The 21267-nt window shown below is 31.9% G+C and overlaps 2 protein-coding genes across 9 annotated transcripts; both read left to right on the forward strand.

The window, feature by feature from the left end:
* The first annotated feature begins 6009 nt into the window (after positions 1-6009).
* Positions 6010-11361, forward strand: LOC122279333 (heat stress transcription factor A-4c-like). 8 transcript variants are annotated; one of them, XR_006229567.1, is made up of 5 exons: positions 6010-6872; positions 6985-8062; positions 10395-10447; positions 10729-10788; positions 10887-11361. XR_006229567.1 is itself a non-coding variant. In XM_043089920.1 (3 exons), the coding sequence occupies exons 2-3, from the start codon at positions 6657-6659 to the stop codon at positions 7939-7941; spliced, it is 1173 nt and encodes a 390-aa protein (XP_042945854.1). In that variant the 5' UTR covers positions 6010-6245; positions 6325-6656; the 3' UTR covers positions 7942-8286. The 8 variants fall into 8 exon arrangements, 2 of the variants coding, with proteins under 2 accessions (XP_042945854.1, XP_042945853.1); XR_006229568.1 differs by having other exon boundaries at positions 10906-11361; XR_006229565.1 differs by having other exon boundaries at positions 10729-11361.
* A 3122-nt stretch (positions 11362-14483) lies between these two features.
* On the forward strand, positions 14484-17161 carry LOC122279845. Its single transcript, XM_043090724.1, has 4 exons — positions 14484-14905; positions 15191-15789; positions 16056-16571; positions 16774-17161. The coding sequence occupies exons 1-4, from the start codon at positions 14650-14652 to the stop codon at positions 16909-16911; spliced, it is 1509 nt and encodes a 502-aa protein (XP_042946658.1). The 5' UTR covers positions 14484-14649; the 3' UTR covers positions 16912-17161.
* Positions 17162-21267: the final 4106 nt, after the last annotated feature.

Genomic DNA, 21267 nt, shown 5'->3' on the forward strand with positions numbered 1-21267 from the left:
AGTATGACCCTCGATCACCTTGGATTTTCTGTGAGGTAAAAACTAAAAGGAAGGTGCGCTCATTTTAACCGCATGCACATTTTTTCTTTTTTCTTTTTTGTTTTGTTTTCATATCTTTTAATATATTTAATATTTTTAAAAAATTAAAAAAATATATATATCAATACATTTAAAATTATTTTTTTAATCACTAAATAAAAAATAAAAAAATAAAAAAAATTTTGTAACCAACGGTTACTTTGAGGAAGCATGGAGAGAGGGCATACAAGCATTTTGCAAAAACAAAATCTAAAACTTTGGCTTCATAATTTTCATGTAGATTATTCTGAAGCACCTGAAATAAGAGAGAAAAATATACATGTACGCATGATACGATATTTATCCAGTTTGGAAGAAAAATATACATTAAAAAAAACATCAAAACATTAAAATAAAATAAAATAAAAAAGGTTCAAAACCCAGTAGACGGATTGGGTGAACTCGAGTTCTTCTATGTAAATACCGGCCCAGGTTTATTTAAGACCAAAACCTGATTATCCGAATTCTAGACCGGGTTGGGAATAAACCCAACAACTCAAATGAACAGACCTAATTTTCGTTGTTATAAGATGAAGGTGGAGAGAATAATGGACGAAGCCAACGGGAGGGAGACTTCTGCAAATGTGGTAGTCCCTTTTGTAGTCTTCTGTTCGGTTATCTTAGGTGTGGTTTGTTTTCATAAATTATTTCATCTTATCTCATTTAATTATTATAATTCTCTCGAACTTTTACATAAAATATAAAAAATAATTCAATTTTTTAAAATTTTAATATAAAAATAAAATTATAATAATATTTTTTTTAATTTTCAACTTTCTTCACATCTCATCTTCGTAATCAAAATGATTTATATATATATATATATATACACACACACACATGCTTATCTTTTCGTATCATCTTTTTTGCAAGTCATGAGTTGGCGAGTTTTGCTTGTTTGATTGCCTGTTAATGGTCAATTAGCCTTCTCCCCAAATGCTAATCTTACTATCGGTTTGGCTGAACACGAATTTTGATCCATTTGTTTATTAGATAAGTTATTTATAAAAGCAAAATTATAATATATTATGAAATAATAGAGCTTATATAAAACTTTATCTGATCTGTACAATTTTGTAATTATGATTTTTATACTAAATATCATAAATTTACAGTAGAAATATCTTAAATATATAAAAAAGAAAAGAGGAAATTATATTACTAATATAATAGTTTTTTTTTTTTTTTTTTATAAACTTCTGATTTCATTCCTACTGCAAGAAACTGAAAACAACTTACAGCAAACAATACTAAGCTCTTAATATAATACAAAAAATCAATTATAAATCAGTATCTACAATCACCCTATTTGAAATAAAATCATAATAAGAGTGTCATCATTGTGCCATATCTTTAATCCTTTTTACATTTTGATACTAATATAATAGCTATAAATATACTTATATAAATAAATTTGATAAGTGTTAAGAACGTGTTTTACACCACTAACTGTATGGATACCTGCAATTTAATAAGAGGGCGGCACACGATGCCTAATGGAACTCTGATATTTAAGTTAGACAAGTAATCTCAAGTAAAGTGTATGAATGAATGTCAATGTGTTATATTTTAGTGTTATTTATAGATGTTTGGTATGATAAAGATAACTAATATCTAAAGTATATTTTAAAAACTCTACGCATTAATTGGAGTAATTTATAATTGATCACGTTATCTATTATTTTTAATGTATATCAATAAGACTCATCCTTAGACTTGCACTCAACCATTGGGCTTTTATTACAATGGGTCCATTATTATATGGGTACCAAATATCCCTTCCAATAAGATATAATAGCTCCTGAAAAATTTAATGGAAATTGCAAGTTGATTTATCAAGATTTCTTGATAAAATCATAAGATATAATAGAAATATTCGATTTTTTTGAATTTAATAACTGATAAAAAGGTTAAAATCGTTCGCGCATACATGATTTGTTTGTGAACATTAAATATAACTTTGATGACAAATCCAAATTTGAATAAAAACCTAAAAAGAAAGGAACTTAATCACCCCCAAATCGATTTATTTATATCCTTAAAAACGAGTTACTCTCACACATATCTATATATAATGCCATGATTAATTTTTTATCAACCGTCTTATAATTTAGTGAAATGCTTTAATCATAAAAAGATCTCATAAAATTAAATTAAAAGAATGAAATAAAAAGTGAAATTTAAATTATAAAATTATTATTATTATTATAAAATAGAAATAAAGTATCATTTTAAATTAATTTATAAAATTATTTTTTTAATAATATAGAACTTCTCTATAATTTAAGAATAATATTATATATAATAATAAAATGTATAAATATTATGTAGTCATTTAAAAAAAATAAGTCTGTTATTAAAAAATTAATTTTTTATATAAATTTTATATTTATTTATTTTATTTTAAATGATTACACGTACTCTTATATTTCTAATCATTTATTCCAAAGAAAGGACATGGAAGCATCCTTCGCCGTACCTATTTTTTGACAAAATGAAACGACTCTAGCCCACGTGTACGGCATTCAGATGTTGGGAGATGAGGCACGCTTTAGGGTCTTCTTTAACACGAAATAAATAAATAAATAATTCCCTTTGAATTCAGAAATATCCGGTCCACCAAGGCACGCGAGTCAACACGCTCTCAGTCACGTCAATGAACTCCGATCGGAATAATTCGGGCATTCACATTTCAGTGATTTCACGTCCCATTTTCTAAAAAAGTAATAGTATTTCTTATTTTCTTAAATTAAAATTTTTTAAAATAATATAATTATTCATATTTTTTGAACCATCATATAATTATTATTATTTTTTAAATAATATATAATAAAAGATTAAAATTTTTAAATCTTAAAATAAAATTAATATTCAATAATTATATTATAATAATATTTTATTCAATTTTTAATAAAATATTTCATATCATCTAAACTGCGTAACTAATTGAGAACTAAAGTCAACAACTTAATCAAAAATATAAATTCGGGAGTTGGATTGATCTTAAATAAGATTGAAAAATATGTTTTTTAACTATTAATCAAGTAGTTAAAATTTTGCAATTATATGATACCATATCAAAAAAATTATAAAAGGATAATATCTATGATTGTTCTTTAAAAAAAAAAAAATATACCTCATTTCAAGAAATATTTTAGGCACAAAGAGATTCTATAGAAACTTATTCACAAGCTCATATGATTTGTTATGGTACGTTAGATTCTAAAACTACTTTTATCGTAATGTAGATCTAATGTATCATATGAATTTATGTTAGTTTGTGAGTTTAATTAAATGAAATTTCTTTGTGACTATATTAGTTATTTTTTCTAAATATTTCCCATATAATTTAGGGCAGGTTTGGCAATTAAGATGAGAATTTGAGTTGAGATGAAAGTTTAAAATATTATTTTTGAGTATTATTATTATTTTGAAATTTAAAAAAATTGAATTGAAATTTGAAAAAGTTAAATTGTTTATTATATTTTATATAGAAATTTGAAAAAATTGTAATAATAAAATAAATTTTTTAATTAAAATAAGAATTTTAAATTAAGATGTTTTTACCAAACATACCCTATAGAGTTCCAAATGGTTGTATTCTTTCAAGAATCAAGACTATAACTTTTATTCATCTCAGCTAAAATTTTTTATTATTTGATGAAACATCGTTTTGATTTTACTGACTAAAGCCATAAGTTACAGCGACCCAACTCTCTTGACATACCTTGATTGTCAGTGGTTGGCTAAAGATTTTATAAAATATTAGAAAATATTGATTACACGCAATAGAAATAAAAAATTTATTCCATAAAAAAAAAAAAAAAAGAGTTTTATTACGTGAAAATAAAGTCGCGTATTAATCTGCATATTAATACTGATTCATTCATACTCAAAATTTAAATTAACATTATTTTCAATAATTGATTTTTTGATCAATTACATTAAATTGATATATAGATTAGTGTATAATTATATTTGCAACTAGATATCTAATTAGTATCAGGTCATTCAGAAACTTCCTCAATTCATCTCATCTTATTATTATAATTTTTCTAAATTTCTATATAAAATATAATAAATAATTTAATTTTTTCAAATCTCAATTCAATTTTTTTAAATTTCAAAATAATAGTAATATTTTATTCAATTCATCTAAAACCATCTCATCTCATCTCATCTAAAATTATCTTGATAGCAATAGCATCATATCATATGATACACGGATTAGTGAACCCTGAAATTACCCAAAATCAAAATACATGGAAGGAAAACGTTACTCAAAATTAATTGATAATTGTTTGATTTACTACTCTGATTGGATAGAAAGAAAGTGGTGGTAAAATGAGAGAAATTAACAGCGGGAAAAAAAAAGGGGATGAGAGGATTATATATTCATTTTCAAGTAATGAGTAAAAAACGCAAGAAAATGAATTAATTAGGGTTGTTGCATGGCTTCCCAAGTTTGTCCCTAAAGTAGGAAAGGGGCAGAGGTGCAGAGCAATTTTGGGCCATTTTTATCAAAATATAGCTAATGTGACAGAAAATCTTATAAAGTATATTTTATAACTGATTTAACATACATTAATATACACAACATCAATAATGTGATGTAGATGCTATTTTTGGAATAATAATTAATGAAAAAAATAATATAAATAAATGAATCTAAATGAAAATAAGCACAATCGTTTTTACAATTTTTTATATAATTATATTCTAAAATATGGTATTTTTGTAAACTCTGTTACAACCTTTTTTTTATAATTATTTATTTTGTCAAATATCTATAGTTTAAAATATAATTATATAAATAGTAATAAAAAAATAAAAATTCATATAAACGTCAAAGTCCATTAGAGAGGATCAAAATTTGAAAAGGAGGAGAGGGGGGACCAATCATTTTATTTGATTTTTCAAAATGATTTGAAAAAATTATTGCAAGAAACTTCTTAGCCATATTCGAGGAAGGAGATGGATTCTAGAAATTTCCACAAACAGGTGGTGTCCACGGAAACTAGACTTGTTTCTTAATATTTGTCATACCACGTATCTTAGAAAAAAAAAGAAGAAGGGTTAATTCATACTTTCAACGTATATTAAATTGTGTCCTTTTTTTATAAAAATTAAAAAGAGAGAAAAAAATAATAAATATGTATATTATTTACGTAAAGTCATGTTAATTTATTAATTTAATTTTATAATAAATTATTTATGCCTAAAATATTTTTCTAAAAAGAAATATGATGTTCCGGATATTTTTCTAAAATATTTTAATTTACTTATATTTATTAGGATTATAAAACTAAAATATAAATACTTTTTAATGTGAGAGATTTTTATATTTAATATGTTTTTCTGTATAAAATAAATTTATACCCAATTATTTATAAATTATTTATAAAATAAATTGTTAGCCATTACTAGAAAAAGATTGTCATAAATTTGTTTTCCTGGAGATTATTTGTTCAGTTACCACAAATAGATAAGTCTATTTGGATGCAGTTTCAGAGTTTAAAAAAAAAAAATTGTTATATATAGTTATTTTTATATTTTTTAATGATATAATTAGATAAAATAATTATTTAATATTAAAAAAATAATTAAACTTAATAGAATATATAAAAAATAAATAAAAGTGATTGTAGGAAAATTTTTTTATTATGTTTTTTTTTTTAAAGAATTCCGACATTTTAAAAGAAATTGTTTTATGTAATTTTCATGTTTTAAAGACGTGAAGATTAAGGAAATAATTGTCCGCAGTAGATAAGATCATTAAAAACTGGGGTTGTCGCCGTTACTTATCTTCCAAGTTATCAAAATTTTCATTTATTTTTTGGGATTATCTTAATTAATTAATAATTGTGCAGTGTAAGGACATGCCAAATGGTTGATATTTTATTATTTTCCAACTAATAACAGAACAGAAATGAACTGCTGGTTTTCGGTGTATATATACAGGTAAAAATACACATGTACAGGACGAATAGTTAACTGTTCGCTCTGTGACGCCGAATTTTTCTGAGCGTTTTTATATTTTATTTTCTGTTCCTTCGGGCAGATGGACGCTTGCCTGTCGTCTCTCGATTTCTTTGGGACTCGGCCGGTAGTTGACTCCGTTTAGACTTCATTACCAGGAGGTTTTTTTCCTATCGACCTTGATTCCGGTGAGTTTCGAAAACTCCTGGTCGTAATTCAACGAGTTTTGTTTTGTTTGGTTTTGTTTTTATGAATTGGGTTTGGCAGTTCCATGGTATTTAGAGGCAATTCGAGCTCAAGAGGTCCTGGCATGGTGTCTCTGATGGATTAAGAAATAAAGGGCGGCTTTGTTGGGGTTTTGTTTTGTTTTCTGGGTTTCGTAGTTATTGGAATCCATTGCAATGGGAAAGCAAGGTTCTTGTTTTGATTGAATTTGAAGCTTGGCAGTTGACTTGAAAAGAGTTTTGCAATAAAATTCTGGTTCTGGGTATTTGAGAAACTTGAGATTTTAGTTTTTCTTTTTGCTTCTGGGGAATTTGTGGATTCTGGGGTTTGAGGGCCTAACGAAAGTTTTGTGATTGAGGAATTGGGCAAGTAGGATGGATGATTCTCAGGGTGGTTCGAATTCGCTGCCTCCGTTCCTTTCAAAGACGTACGAGATGGTGGATGATCCCTCCACTGATTCAGTTGTGTCGTGGAGCCCGACTAATAAGAGCTTTGTCGTGTGGAATCCTCCGGAGTTTGCGAGGGTTCTGCTGCCGAAGTTCTTTAAGCACAATAACTTCTCAAGCTTCATTAGACAGCTGAATACATATGTAAGCCAATCTGTTTCATTAACCTGTCTGATTATTCATTTGTTTTCCTTCTCAATTTGTTGCTTAAAATTTTATTTTGCTTGAATTGAGTTGAATCATTGTCTAATGATAGGGTTTTAGAAAAATTGATCCGGAACAATGGGAATTTGCGAATGACGATTTTATGAGAGGTCAGCCACACCTTTTGAAAAACATACACAGACGAAAACCCGTTCATAGTCACTCAATGCAGAATCTGCAAGGACAAGGAAGTGCATCGCCTTTAAGTGAATCGGAAAGACAGAGTTTGAAGGAGGAGATTGAGAGGCTTAAAAATGATAGGGAGCAGCTTCTTTTGGAGTTGCAGAGGAACGAAGAGGAGCGGCATGGATACCAGCTACAAGTACAGCGATTCAAGGAGCGTTTGCAGCAAATAGAGCTGCGACAGCAAAATATGATGTCTTCTGTGTCTGGAGTCTTGCGGAAACCAGGGCTTGCCTTGAATCTTGTGACACAACTGGAAAATCATGACAGAAAGAGAAGGCTGCCAAGAACCAGTTACTTTTATGATGAGGCCGACGTTGAAGATGATCAGATGGAGACTTCACAAAGTTTACCTAGAGAAAGTGGGGCGAGTGCTTCTACTTTGACATTGAAAATGGACCCGTTTGAGCATTTGGAGTCATCGTTGTTATTTTGGGAGAGTATTGTGCATGATGTTGGTCAAACTTGCGTTGAACAAAATTCAAGCGTGGTATTAGATGAATCCACGAGTTGTGCTGACAGCCCTGCTATATCTGGCTTGCAGCTCAATGTTGACATTCGGCCTAAATCTCCTGGAATTGACATGAACTCTGAACCTGCTACAGTTGCTGCTCCAGACTCTGCTGAGCCTGTTACCTCCAAAGGACAAGCAGTCGTGAATGCAGCTACTGTGCCCACTGGGGTCAATGATGTATTCTGGGAACAGTTTTTGACTGAGAATCCTGGTTCATCCGAAGCACAGGAATTTCAATCAGAAAGAAAGGAATCAATGGCTGAAAGAATGAAACCAAACCTGGCAATCATGGCAAATTTTAGTGGAAGATAAATAATGAAAATTAACCTTGCCTAGCGGGTGGGGCATCTTACTCCAGCAGAAAGGACTTGATACCAGTTGATTCCTTTCTCCGGCTTTTGATGCCCCAGTGCCTCACATGTAATAAATTTAGGTATGGATTGGTTTATTCTGGTTCTAAATAAGTTTGTCTTCTTTTGTTTACCGTTTTTGTTTCAATAGCAACTTCAATTAATTCCCATAGCTTAGCATTAACATTAATTTTAGTATGTTTACACACATTCATTGTTGACCTGATATATATCTGAAGACAATGTATGTTTACAATGTGTGCACAAAAATACACATCGATGGTATGATAAGACAAAAATTAAGTAATCTTTGTTTCCTATTGGATCTTGTCTTGATTTCACCCTCTGTTGCCCCCATGCTCATACTCATTTTGGAAGCCTGCAGTTTCATCCACTTTTTCTTCCTGTCCTACTGTTTCCTTGGATGAAAAAAGTGTACCACCTCCCACCCCCACAAAGCCCAGAATTTAACCTATGACTTAATCTAAACCCATCATCAGTATCCGGTTTAACTTCCATGTATGGAAGTAACGTGGTAGTCTTCTGGCTTTCTTGCAAGGCATATTAGAAGAAAAAGGGTGGAAAGCGTTTGCCAAGTGGCTGCTATGCTTTTATTTGGAACCCCATGTTTTCAATGGGTGTGGATATTGCTATATTCGCTGATGTATACTACAAATTTAACCATTTTAAGCTAGGGAGGAGATTCACTGGTGTTTACCGAGTATTGATATGTGAATATGTGATACCTCCCCCATACACCCTAAAAGGAGAGAGAAAAGAGAACATTGGTAGACATATATCAACTCCATAACACTACATAGTTCTGTTATGATGTAATGATTTTACATGGTAGGCTTTTGCAGCCTTCCATGGAAACTTCAGCTGATGAAGAATGTATCATGTCTGCTTATGCCCTTAATGCAACAAAACATAAAATGTGAGTTGGGCATCACATCATGAAATTGAAAAATGTTAAATCTGATCTAGTTGTCAGCACCAATAATAACCCTTCCAATTTAATGGCATGGCTACTGAGATGGACACTGAAAATGTTGATGTTGTTCTTGATGCAATGTTCCCATATATTTTAATGCCATGGATATATTTGTAGATGCATCTGTTGTTTGTTTTAAATATAGTTGGGATACTCCCAGTGGCACTATTCCCCATGGACGTCCTTCTTTATAAATGAAGTAAATTTGTGGTACACGTGGGGTTGGATGGAAGAGGCAAGTCATCACAATGACATATGGACGATTTATTTAGCTGTCATCAGCTTTTATGCCTCATTTGTTGTGATTGTTATTAATTAGGACTTCCCCTCTTAAATATGTAGATGCTAAGAGACTCTTGTAGAATTTATGTATAACCAACTTTAAATGTGCAACTTGTGATAGATATGTGCTTTAACATCGTCTGCATAAATGTTTCCTGCAGATAATATATTGGAGCATTAGATGATTATATCCTTGTATTTGTTACATAATATGTTTTACTTTCCAAAAACTGATCTATGTTGAACATGTACAGAAGGATGTACCCATATAACAATAAGAATCTCTTGTAAGTATAAGAGGCATATGTGTGGAAAGCTAGGAATAAATAATCGCGAGGAAAAATATTATCAATTCATTAGTTCTTCAGAAAACAAACGAGGGATTTTCCCTCGTAATTCATTCTACAAAATCTATATTATAGCTGAAACACTGGCTGTAGCCTAATTGTTTAGAAGGGATACTGGTGTCACCAGCTAAAATGAGTTGTGAAATCATTGAATAAATGTTGATTATTCTTAAACATGGGTCTTTAGTGTTCTCCCCTATGGTTTAATGGCAAGAAAAAGTGTGACCAAAATGAAACTTCTTTTTTGTTGTTAACTAAAATGGAATGAAAGCATTGACAATATTTGATGGATATATTTGCCACATATCATGTCGAATTTAAGTGCATGGTGATTAAATAATTGAATTTACGTCTTTCCGTCAGCCATTTAAGTTATATTCCCAAACTCTCCTTACGTGTGTTAAGATCCTCTTTAGTAAGTAGGTCAAACATGTGGGCCATTTAATTAAATAGAGGGGGAGGGCAGTTAAAGAGTGCATTCAGGATTTGAACTTAGGTCCACTGATTAGATCTCATGTTAAATCACCATTTGTCTCAAAACTTTGAGCTGATAGAAAGAGGAAAGTTGAACAAGGAAAATTCTACATACCACACTCTCATTCTACTTCATGCTATGATGAGGTAATGTGCCTATTAATCTTTGAGTTTTTCTTTAAGAAACAAAAGCTGATCCAAGGGCGATTAAGAGTGATACATTTTACATAGTGGGATGTGAGATAGGAGTATGATATGTGGCATTACTCATTGAATAATTTTATTATCTTCTAATAATAATACTCTGTGATGTGGCAGGACCAAATATGATTTCTACTGTGCTTCCCTTGGTTATGTTTGGAGAATTTTCAGTATGTATTGAACTCTTCATTTACAAACCTACATTCGTTAAACCTTGTATGAAAACCACTAGTATATGTAGGAATTAATTTGAAATGAAGAGCTGAAAGGGTTTACATTTTGGAAGGTTTTTTCTGTCCTTGGAGTTGCATTTAGTGGTGTTGGAAGTTTCTGAGGTATGGTGAAACTCCAACATACAAATGACCCTAAGAGACGCGGCTTTCTTTTTACCATGTATAAGATGTTAATAGTATAGAATGGGTCACATAGACTTGTTATGTGACTTTTCCAGGTTCATGGTATAGCCACGTATCTACAACATTATTATACCAGAGTTACCTTACTCACTCCGGTAAGTAGGCACTTATATGTGAGTCGGTTTTTCTTATGATAACTAAAATTTGGATTGAAACAGCAATTATGTATGTCTTCCTAATTTACCATTTTTAGCAAAATGTACATATGCCAGTGGATGCAGCAAAATTATCACAAATGAAAGATTGAAGATTCTGGTAGCTATGCGATAGGTTCTGCTACCGTGTACTTGTATCCTTATTGATGCATCGGAACTGGTGTGTCCCCAAAAAGTGTTGGATATGGAAGGCTGGTCCTTATTATTATCCTGGTGTGTCCATTGTTTTTAAGGACTCGTTTGGTTACACACGCCCCACCCCCCCACCCCCCCCTCTTTTTCTTCCTCCTCCCCTCTCTCTCTCTCTCTCTCTCTCTCAGTTTCCAAGTTGACTGTCACCTATTATGACGGTTCATTTGTGTTACTGTTTTAAGTTTGTAATTTATCTCTTAGGGTTTAATGGGTGTTTATTGCTTCGATGAAATGCATTGAAGGTTTGGTTTTTAGCATCTAGATCTTTTATATTTTTCAACCCTCACACAGCAATAAAGGTCATACTGAGTTTTCTGCAAAGTTGGGACACATTGATCCATATTTTTTTGTTTCTGTTTGTTGTTCTGTTCTTCTGTCAAATAAAGCTTAAGCTAGTGCCCATTCTGGAGAAAGTTGTTTGTTTTCCCGACCAGTGTGCAAAATTTTCTCAGCATCAGTAGGTTTTTCCTAAATTCATACCCTGCACTGTGAACTCTGGAATCCTAGCTAAGCAGAGCAGGGAACCTCTTTCACGCGCGCTGATGCGACATTTGAGAGTAATATCTATCATTCCATGCAAGTTAAAGCAGCATGGAACTGCAGGCTTGCGATGGCCACCTTTGGAAATGGGCCACCCAGAGGTGGCTCGATTGCCAAGCAGCCACATTTGCAGTGGTCTAGATCGGGCCACCGGGAGGTGGTTTGATGTCGAGGGATTTTTAACTTTTTTTTTTAATTTTTTTTAAAATTATGTTCATTTATATTTCATTTTTAATTTTTGGAATTTTTTTACTTATTATATTATTTTAAGATATTTTTTAAATGAAATATTATTTTATTTTCAAGACGGTGTAAAGAATACACCATTTCTAAATATAGTTCACATCATTTAAGTAGGAAAATTTAATTTATAAGATTTAAATTTTAAAATTTATTTTTTAAATTAAATTATGTTATATAAGCAATGTGTAGTGGAGGGTGTAGAAGCCTTATAATAGTAATACTAATAAATGGCACACACATGGCCTGATAACGAACCTGCAACGAACCATGATGAGAGCTAAGGTGGTCCTTCCAACATTTAATTAATGAATTTTTGGCAGATCATTCTTAAAACCACATCGGCCATATTTATATTTGACCACAAATCTTCCAACTTAAGTAAAGAAAAAGAAACATAATCTTTTTGGACAAAAGTAAGTTTAGTAGAGGGTAACCGTAGGTGGTGTCTCTATTTTATAGTAGAGGATTCCCATTGCTCTTAGAGTTTAAATCCTAGTTTAGACTTCATCCTCCTAGAATTAAAGAAATCTTAAATTGAGTTTTGCTATATACAATTATTTTTATATTTTATTGATGTAATTGGTTAAAATATTTATTTTATATAAAACATAATAACACATTCAATCATATCAATAAAGTGTACAAGAAGTACATAAAAGTGACTGCACATAAAATTTTTAAAATATTAAATCGCCAATTTTTGTTAAAGAAATTTATATTCCGATTTGAATTTCAGATCTAGTGCATGTCAAATCAAATGGAAGTAACCCAAGGTTGATTAGAACACCACCCTTGGTGGTTAAAAAAAGACTTCATCTTATATTTAGGTTTGGAGAGAGATGAGAATTTTTAATTTTAAATAAATATTTAAAATATTATATTTTAATATTATTATTATTTTGAGATTTGAAAAAGTTAAATTGAGATTTAAAAAACTTGAATTATTTATTATATTTTATATAAAAATTTAGAAAAATTATAATGATAAGATGAGATGGGATGAGATAAAATTTTGTGTTTGAACTTAGTTACCAAACCTAACTTCCGATCACTTGCCCTTTAGACTCCTCACCTAACGCATCTATTTTAAACTCTATGTATCCTTACCTCTTAATTTTTAATGTTTGCAGATATAAAATCGCACTTCTTCTCTTTTCGTGAAATCGTTTACAATACCTATACATACACATACATCTATGAGTGACTCTAAAGTCAAAATTCTTTTCAACTGTTATATTTTTAGATTTTCATGTTTTTACTAAGGGTGCCTAAATAGTCTTAAAAAATTTTTAATAAAAAAATTAAGTTATTTGGATATTACATATTAAAGTAATTTTTAATCTTAAATAAATTAAAAAGTACGTTTGATGAATCTCATCAAAATAATGGTTTTTCTCAAATCCAGAATGTAGTTTAAATTTTAAAAATTCTATCAATGAGAGAAAATATCCATACAACTTTCGGATAATTATAACTTTTAAACTTTTAAATATATGATCATTATTTTTAAAAAAAATCAAATAATCGGCATTTCTACCTAAAAAATTATTTTTAAAAAAATGTAACATATTTGAAAGTGCTTTAAACATAAGGTTCACAAACAATAAATAACTTTTTAACGGTAGAAATTATTACTTAAGATTTAAGTTTTAAATCTTAAAGCTATAGAGTATATTTTTCACTGTAATCCCAAAAATGTATTAAAAGAATATTACAATAATTAGAATATTCGAGATAAGGCAGTTAGTTACATTATCCACTATCTCAATGTTTTAACCACTCTCATTGCATCATTATCACATAAAAATAAATAATATGTAAAATTAAGTTAAATTTATTAAATGAAAAATAATATAATTTCTTATAAAATCTATAACTTATATAAGTAAAACTAAACCTATTAATGTAAAATGATAAAATCATATATTTACCAATTTTTCTCAAAAAGTAGTGGTCTTTTAAACTTTGAAATACTTTTGTTTATGAACTTGAGAAAAAGTATACCGCCATGATTTATTAACCTCATCATCTAATGAAATATTGTAGAAAAAATAGATTTACAAAGATGGGTTTTTGAAAATTAAAAAAAAAAAAAAATCTTGAATTTTGTCTCTAGCTAGTTATATATTAATAAAAGTATTTAAAATGTTTTATGCTTGTTTTTAATATCTTAAATTATAAAAATAATTTTGATACCATCATATATATTATTTTTAATTAAAATTCCTTATATATAGTATTTTCGCTCATCGTGTGGGCAGAGATTAAATCGGTTAGGTAAGAAAGATAAGGGACAATATTATCTAATTCCGAGGATAATTTCTTGGAGAAATTTTGGTTCTAGCTGTTTTTCAAATACTTTATGTTACCATGTTCTCTTACGTTTGAAACAAAACATGCACCAAACATACCAATACTTCAATTTAGAAAATGTTATCTATACTTATCATTTTACTTCAGAATAGGTGCTAATGTCTCAACTACCTAATATGATAAAAATTTTAAAATTCAAAATCTGAAACCAAAATTAAAATAAAATAAACACGAATAAAATAGGATTACCATTCAGAACTATAAAATTGTATGTACATATAGCTTATCTAATTAGCAAAAAAGTAGGCATCTGATATGAAGATAAATTCCATGAAATGGATGAGTTTCATCTTAGATAAGTTTAGTTTGCTTAAAAATTGAGGATATGATTAACCCAGAAACTTCAAGTTTTCCATTCAAGTTCGTTACACTTTTGAGAACCCATGCTTATATATACATAGCAAAATTGGGCACAAAGTACTCTTATATCTCAATCTGTCTTGGCTTTCATTAATGGCCAAGTACAACCAAAATCTTTGTGCTTTTATTCTAGTTGTGGTTTTTTTTTCTTGGGTTTTGCTTTTGCATAGTGCTGAAACTGAGTACGTTTCGGCCGTGGGTGATCCGGGAATGAGAAGGGATGGCCTGCGGGTGGCGATAGAGTCATGGAACCAGTGCAATGAGGTTGGTCAAGAAGTTCCTTCCCTTGGCAGCCCAAGAGCTGCCGATTGCTTTGACATATACAATACTACTACTGCACCAGTATTCGGTTAGCTTGCCATTCTTCTGCTTTTATATTTCCTTTTGCATAAAACTTCTTCGCTATTTCTCTTTCTTCCAAAGAAAAATAAATAAAATTCCATTATTTTTTAGGATAATCCAACATGTATTAATTCCAAGAAAATACAGTTCTGACGTTGGCAAGAGTAGTGTGGTTGTATATTTATAATATGTTTTGTTCTAGAGGGTTTTTTTTATTGTTAGTTTTAGTCTGCATTTTCTTATGTGTGAGAATGCAATATTTTGCACATATGACTTTTGTTTATTTGGATAGGTAACAGTTATGGGTTAGTCCACAAAGTGACGGAGGAAGACAACAGACTTGGGGTAGGAGACGTCTTCCTCGGAGTGCAGCCAGATGCCCTTTTCGATGTAGACCTTTATGCTGCAGGTAAGGAACTGTATCTTGGATCAAAATGTCAAGTTGAAGACACCCCAAATCCATGGCAGTTTTGGATGATCATGCTTAAGAGCGGTAACATGGACACTTTCAATAGTCCATGCCCTAAAAATGGCTATAAAGTTCGATCTTTCGGACCGGACAGCAGGTTCCCTTGCTTTGGAAAAGGGTGCATGAACCAACCAACGATAAATCATGACTATACCAATTCGGAAGGGCCTAATAGCATTACTCTTAAGGGAAGGTTCTATGGGTCATGGGACTTGGACGCCGATTTGAGCAAAGGTTTGGTTGGGAATATATCTTACCATTCAGTAACTTGGGAAAAGGAAATTGGCAAGGGAAGTTGGGTTTTTCATCATGTCTTGAGGACTTCAACAAAGTATCCTTGGTTGATGCTTTACTTGAGATCTGATGCCACCCACGGATTATCTGGTGGTTACCATTACCCAGGTCGAGGCATGTCTAAAATTGTAAGTAACTAATTCTGTCTTCACTTTAAATTACTCCTTGGTAGGCATGAATATTAGTAATTTAATTCTCTTCCGACCGTTTTCTATGAAAAATTGTATTCTCAAATTAGTGTGTAAAATACATCTAACTAGTAAAATCTTATCATTTAAGTGAGGTGGATAGTGAAATAGCTCTAAACATTAGTCTGTGAATAGAATAACTCTTTTTGGGTCGAGTCAAAAGTCATAACTATTAGCTTCATAGATTGGATATATGTATCATGCAGATACCCGAGTCACCAAACTTTAAAGTGAGGTTCACCTTGAATGTGATCAAAGGCGGTGGTCAAAAAAGCCAGTTCTATCTAATGGACATGGGAAGCTGTTGGAAGAATGATGGCCGACCTTGTGATGGAGATGTGACTTCAGATGTCACAAGATACAGCGAAATGATCATAAATCCAGAGACAAAAAGATATTGCAATTCAGACGACATCAGACACTGTCCACCTTACCACACATACCCTAATGGGACGCGCGTTTATCGCAACGACACTGCTCGCTTCCCATATGCAGCCTATCACATGCATTGCTCACCAGGTAACGGAGAGCAGATTGAGCTGCCTTACGCCATGTGTGATCAATTTAGCAATCCTCAGCCTCAAGAGATACTGCAGATTTTGCCACACCCAGTTTGGGGTGACTATGGTTACCCTACAAAGTTTGGAGAAGGTTGGGTTGGGGATCCAAGGACATGGGAACTTGATGTTGGGAGGTTGTCCCAGTCACTTTACTTTTATCAGGTATGGATTCCTTCATGTTCATATTCGTTTACTTTGAGGGACAAAGAAATGCGAAAACAACTTTGGTTGAAACCAAACTTTTTGTCCAGTTAATTATGGAAGGGGAAGAATCATGAAAACATTAGAATAATAAATGTTGTTTAATCTTTAAGTGATCATTAGTGTTTGATGGAAGAAATCTTCATTGCATGCATTAATGCAGGATCCAGGTACTCCACCAGCTAGAAGGCAATGGACGTCGATTGATTTGGGAACAGAGATATATAAAGACCCTGACCAAGTTGCTGAATGGACTGTTACCGACTTTGACATCCACGTACCTAAGCAACGAAGGCATTGAAAAGACGTACTAGCTTCAGCTCGAAACAACGAAGCTTATTATAATGGGGAAATAGTGTAGCTTTTTCTCATCAACTTAGTAAAATTAAAGAGGGTTTTCGTGGGATTTTTTGTTTTATCAGTTGTTTTATTTGGCTAGTGAAAAAGATCTACTTCTACTAGGATTCTTTGTTTTTTATTTATTATTTGAGTTAGAAAATAAAAGATAGAGAGCTCAATTGCTCAAATGATATGTGCATATTCTTTATTTCTTTCTTGGTCTCAATAATGAGCTAAATAAAGGCGGGCCGCTTGAACGTGATCTATTCTCTTAATAGGCAGTAAAACTGAATAGGACTGGGGCCGAGAGTTATCTGATGAGTGTCTTTCTAGCCTTTATAAAAAGACTCTCATGTGAAGCTAACATGCATGGCTGGATCCATACGAGTGTAGCCAAATCAAGATGAAACGGGACGGATGGTCAGAGACCACATCAGAATTACCATGGGAAAGCCCGTCTCGCTAGCTAACATAGAAATCTATTCCAGAATAACAAGATACTCTATGTGAATCTCTTTTCGACCAGGCAAGACCGAATCAGGCCACCACTTGGGATGGGAATGGCTCCGCCCACATGCATCATTTGGTGAAAGCACTCATCCAGTCCAGTCGCCTCCTCAAAGTGGCTTGTCAACCACGCTAATTTGTAAGTTCGTTTACATTTGATATGTGTGGAATTTACCCATCTTTCATAAAGGAACCTAATGAAACCAAAGTTTCGCGTTCGGTTTTGAATGATGAATCAACTTCAACTATAACCCCTAATCTTCCAAGCTAATGATGCGGGTTCGATTCGCGAGAACAATTGACTAAGCCGTGCCATAAGACTCATTCTAACACAAGGAACGTCGCGCGGAAGGGGGCGGAACTTTTCTACTAATCAAAGGTATGTAAAATGGAAATAAAAAGTGAAAGGATTAAGGATATGAACATAACTTATATATATATATATATATATCTATGTCTCATCGAAGTTAACTTTAATATTTTCTTCTTTATATAAACATTAAACGTAAATTTAAAATACATTTGAACGTAAACACATCAAATGTATGATAGGAAAATTACTCACCAGAACATCTTTAATTACTCGTCTCGAACGATCATGATCTACTTAAAGTTATAAATCGTTTCTTATAACTATTGGACAACATCATTTAAGACCAGATTTCATGATGGAGGTTATGATCAACATTAAGTGGGCTCAATAATTATCATTAAGAAGAACCTTCCAACGGTCTTTACGTTATGGCCGCAACAACTTGGATCGCTATACTAATTAGTGGCTTGCCATCCTAGAATTCTCATAAAATGGTCTAATCGACGAGTAACAAACAAAAGATTGTTTCCTTCATTAAGGTCAAGGCTTAAAAAAGGCTTATGGTGGAAGAAGGATTGTTTCCTTCATTCAAAGTCAATTGAAATGATATGACCATTCACTACCTCTCACCTACTTTGCAAAAAATAAAAGCTTTCTTTCGAGGAACAAGATCTAGAAGACAATCAAGATGCATGTCAATTCTAATATTCCCTATCTCTCTTACCCATCATTAAGTGATTCTGCATAAATGATTTTTTAATTTGGAGTTGTTATTGGTATTATTGCTCCATACGTAAATCTGGAGCATTCTGTGCGTAACAGTGCGTTCATTAAACTAGCGATTTAATTAGGACGTTCACCCAACCCATTTCGACCAACAACTTGTGTATATTTTGTGACTTTAGATTTGGGTTTATGTCTAGCGTTTCATCATGTAAAAAGACCTGAAAATGAGGATTCCACCACCACTTTTATTCGCGGGGCCTTCAAATATAAAGAAACATAAGCGTACAATTAGTACAAATTACTTGCCTTTTGCACTTTTTTTTTGGATACATTGGGGAGGGGATTTAGTGAAAAACCAAGGTGTTGCCAATTAATCCAAAGGACCTGGACCTTGGCAGCTTCCACACTTATGTGGTTTAGCCGTGCCTCTTTATTTATAATGCTCACTAAAAGCACTCTCATTGAATTAGGCATCCTAGCTCAAAGTCAAACATTTGTCTAATAGAACATCAAAAATACTTGCATTGGATTAGGTAAGTCTAAATAAATTTGATTTTGAGCTACAGTGATTTATCTCCTCAAGTCATATTTGACCTGTTACTGTAGCTCGACCATATGCTTTTTATATTGTATTACTTATAATGTTGGCTTGGGCTTCTATGGTATTGGAAGTTTTTTTTAGGACTATAATATTATTTCTAATTAATATATAATTGGTAGAATAGTAAAATATAATAAAATTAAATAAATCAAAAATAAAAAATAAATTAATATTATTTTATTATATAAAAAATAAATAGATAATTCAATGTGAGGATTGTATATGAATGGAATAGGCAAAGGCAAATTCATGTCATATGAGCTAAAACTTGGGTTTGGCTTTGGCTATTTCAATGAGAGTGCTCTTGGGCCTTGTTCACTTTTACAAAACTTTTCATCTCATCTTATCTAATCATTACAATTTTTTTAAATTCCCACACAAAATAAAATAAATAATTCAATTTTTTCAAATTTTAATACAAAAATAATATTAAAATAATATATTCTAATAATATTTTATTCAATTTTTAACTTTAATATCAATTTATTTCATCTCATGTCATCTTTGAAATGTTTAGTGTTTTTTTTCAAATATGTTACATGCACTTCTAAGTCTAGGCTAAAAGTACTTTGTGTTGCGTTCAATGACTACTCTGTTACCATCAGAAAGAAACAAAATAGTAGACTCGATTTTTTACTCTTCTTCTTATTATGATTTCATCATTTTTCCTTATGTTTATCCTGATCTCTTTGTTGCTTTGCTTTGATAGATCTTGAGTTGGATTTTGTTTCAATACGCCCCTCAAGCTCATTGGCAATATGATGACATTGAGCTTGTCTCTTAGTAAGGTGAATCATTTGCTAGAAAAGGCTTAGTAAAGGAGTCAGCCTGCAGATCTCTGCTATAAATGGACTTGACTTGAAATGCTCTGGAAGTAACTTTCTTTTGGACAAAATGAACATTGATTTTGATGTGTTTCGTGTGTGCATGAAAGATTAGATTTGCAGTTAAATAAGTTGCTCTGATATTATCGTACCACAAGACTAGTGGTTATTGAAGGAAGATGTTGAGTTCACATAATAGAGAATGAAACTATGTTAGTACGGAAGCGGCATTTGCAATAGCTCCATTCTTCGATTTGATTCTTGATCGAGAGACGGTTGTTTTCAAGAATTCCAAGAGATGAGATTGGATCGAAGGAAGGTGCGGTGCAGTAACCACTTGTAGAATGTTGATCATCTGAGCGACATGCTCAATCTACATCTGAGAATGCATGGACAGTTAGGGAGGAGCAGTGCTTGAGTAGTCCAAAAGAATGAGTGTTGCAAAGATAGTGTAGAATGCACTTGACAGCACTCCAATGGTGGACCATCAGTTTGTGCATAAATTGACAAACCCGATTTATAGCACATGAGAGATTTGTGGAGGTAAGGGACAGATACTGTAGTGAGCCTACAACATTGCGATAAAGGCTTGGATCATGAAAACCTTCACTAGAAGACAAAGAGTTGGACAATGGTGGACATGAGTGTAAAGACTAGTTTTGCAGAGCTCATATTAGTCTAGAGATGTACTTCTATTGCACGCAATAAGTCCCTCGGGATGAATAGATGCTTCAATGCCTAGAAAGTGATGAAGTGGTGCCTAGATCCTTTAACTCAAACTCAGCCTATAACTTGATAATGAGATGAGTGATGGAATGTGAATTAGGCCTAGTGGCCAAAATCATATAGGTAGATCAAAAGATAAATACGATCTAGCCAAGATCTATAAATAAATAGTGACGCGTCTGACTTTGAATTGAGAAAGCCCAATTGAAGTAAAGTTGGATGGAGTTGAGAAAACCAAGCCAAGCCCAAGGGGCCTGTTTTAGGCCATAAAAAGACTTTTTGAGGTGACAAATATGATTGAAAGCGATGAATGGACAAACCTAAGTGATTATGACATAAACACATCTTCCTTTAAATCGCCATGCAAGAATTCATTTTCCACATCTAATTATTGAATGCTCCAGTTGTTTGTAATTGAAAGAGACAAAAATACATGAATGGTGATAGGCTTTACAACTAGTCTGAAAGTTTCATTAAAATCAATTATAGGCTATATGTGAAAGCCTTTAGCTACAATTAGCTACAAGACAAGCCCTGTAAAAATCAATTGTGCCATCTACCTCCTGTTTAATCTTAAAGACCCATTTGTACCCTACCTAGTTAATATTGGTCCATGGAGGA

The sequence above is a fragment of the Carya illinoinensis genome, chromosome 10, assembly GCF_018687715.1.
Source record: "Carya illinoinensis cultivar Pawnee chromosome 10, C.illinoinensisPawnee_v1, whole genome shotgun sequence".
Taxonomy (NCBI): domain Eukaryota; kingdom Viridiplantae; phylum Streptophyta; class Magnoliopsida; order Fagales; family Juglandaceae; genus Carya; species Carya illinoinensis.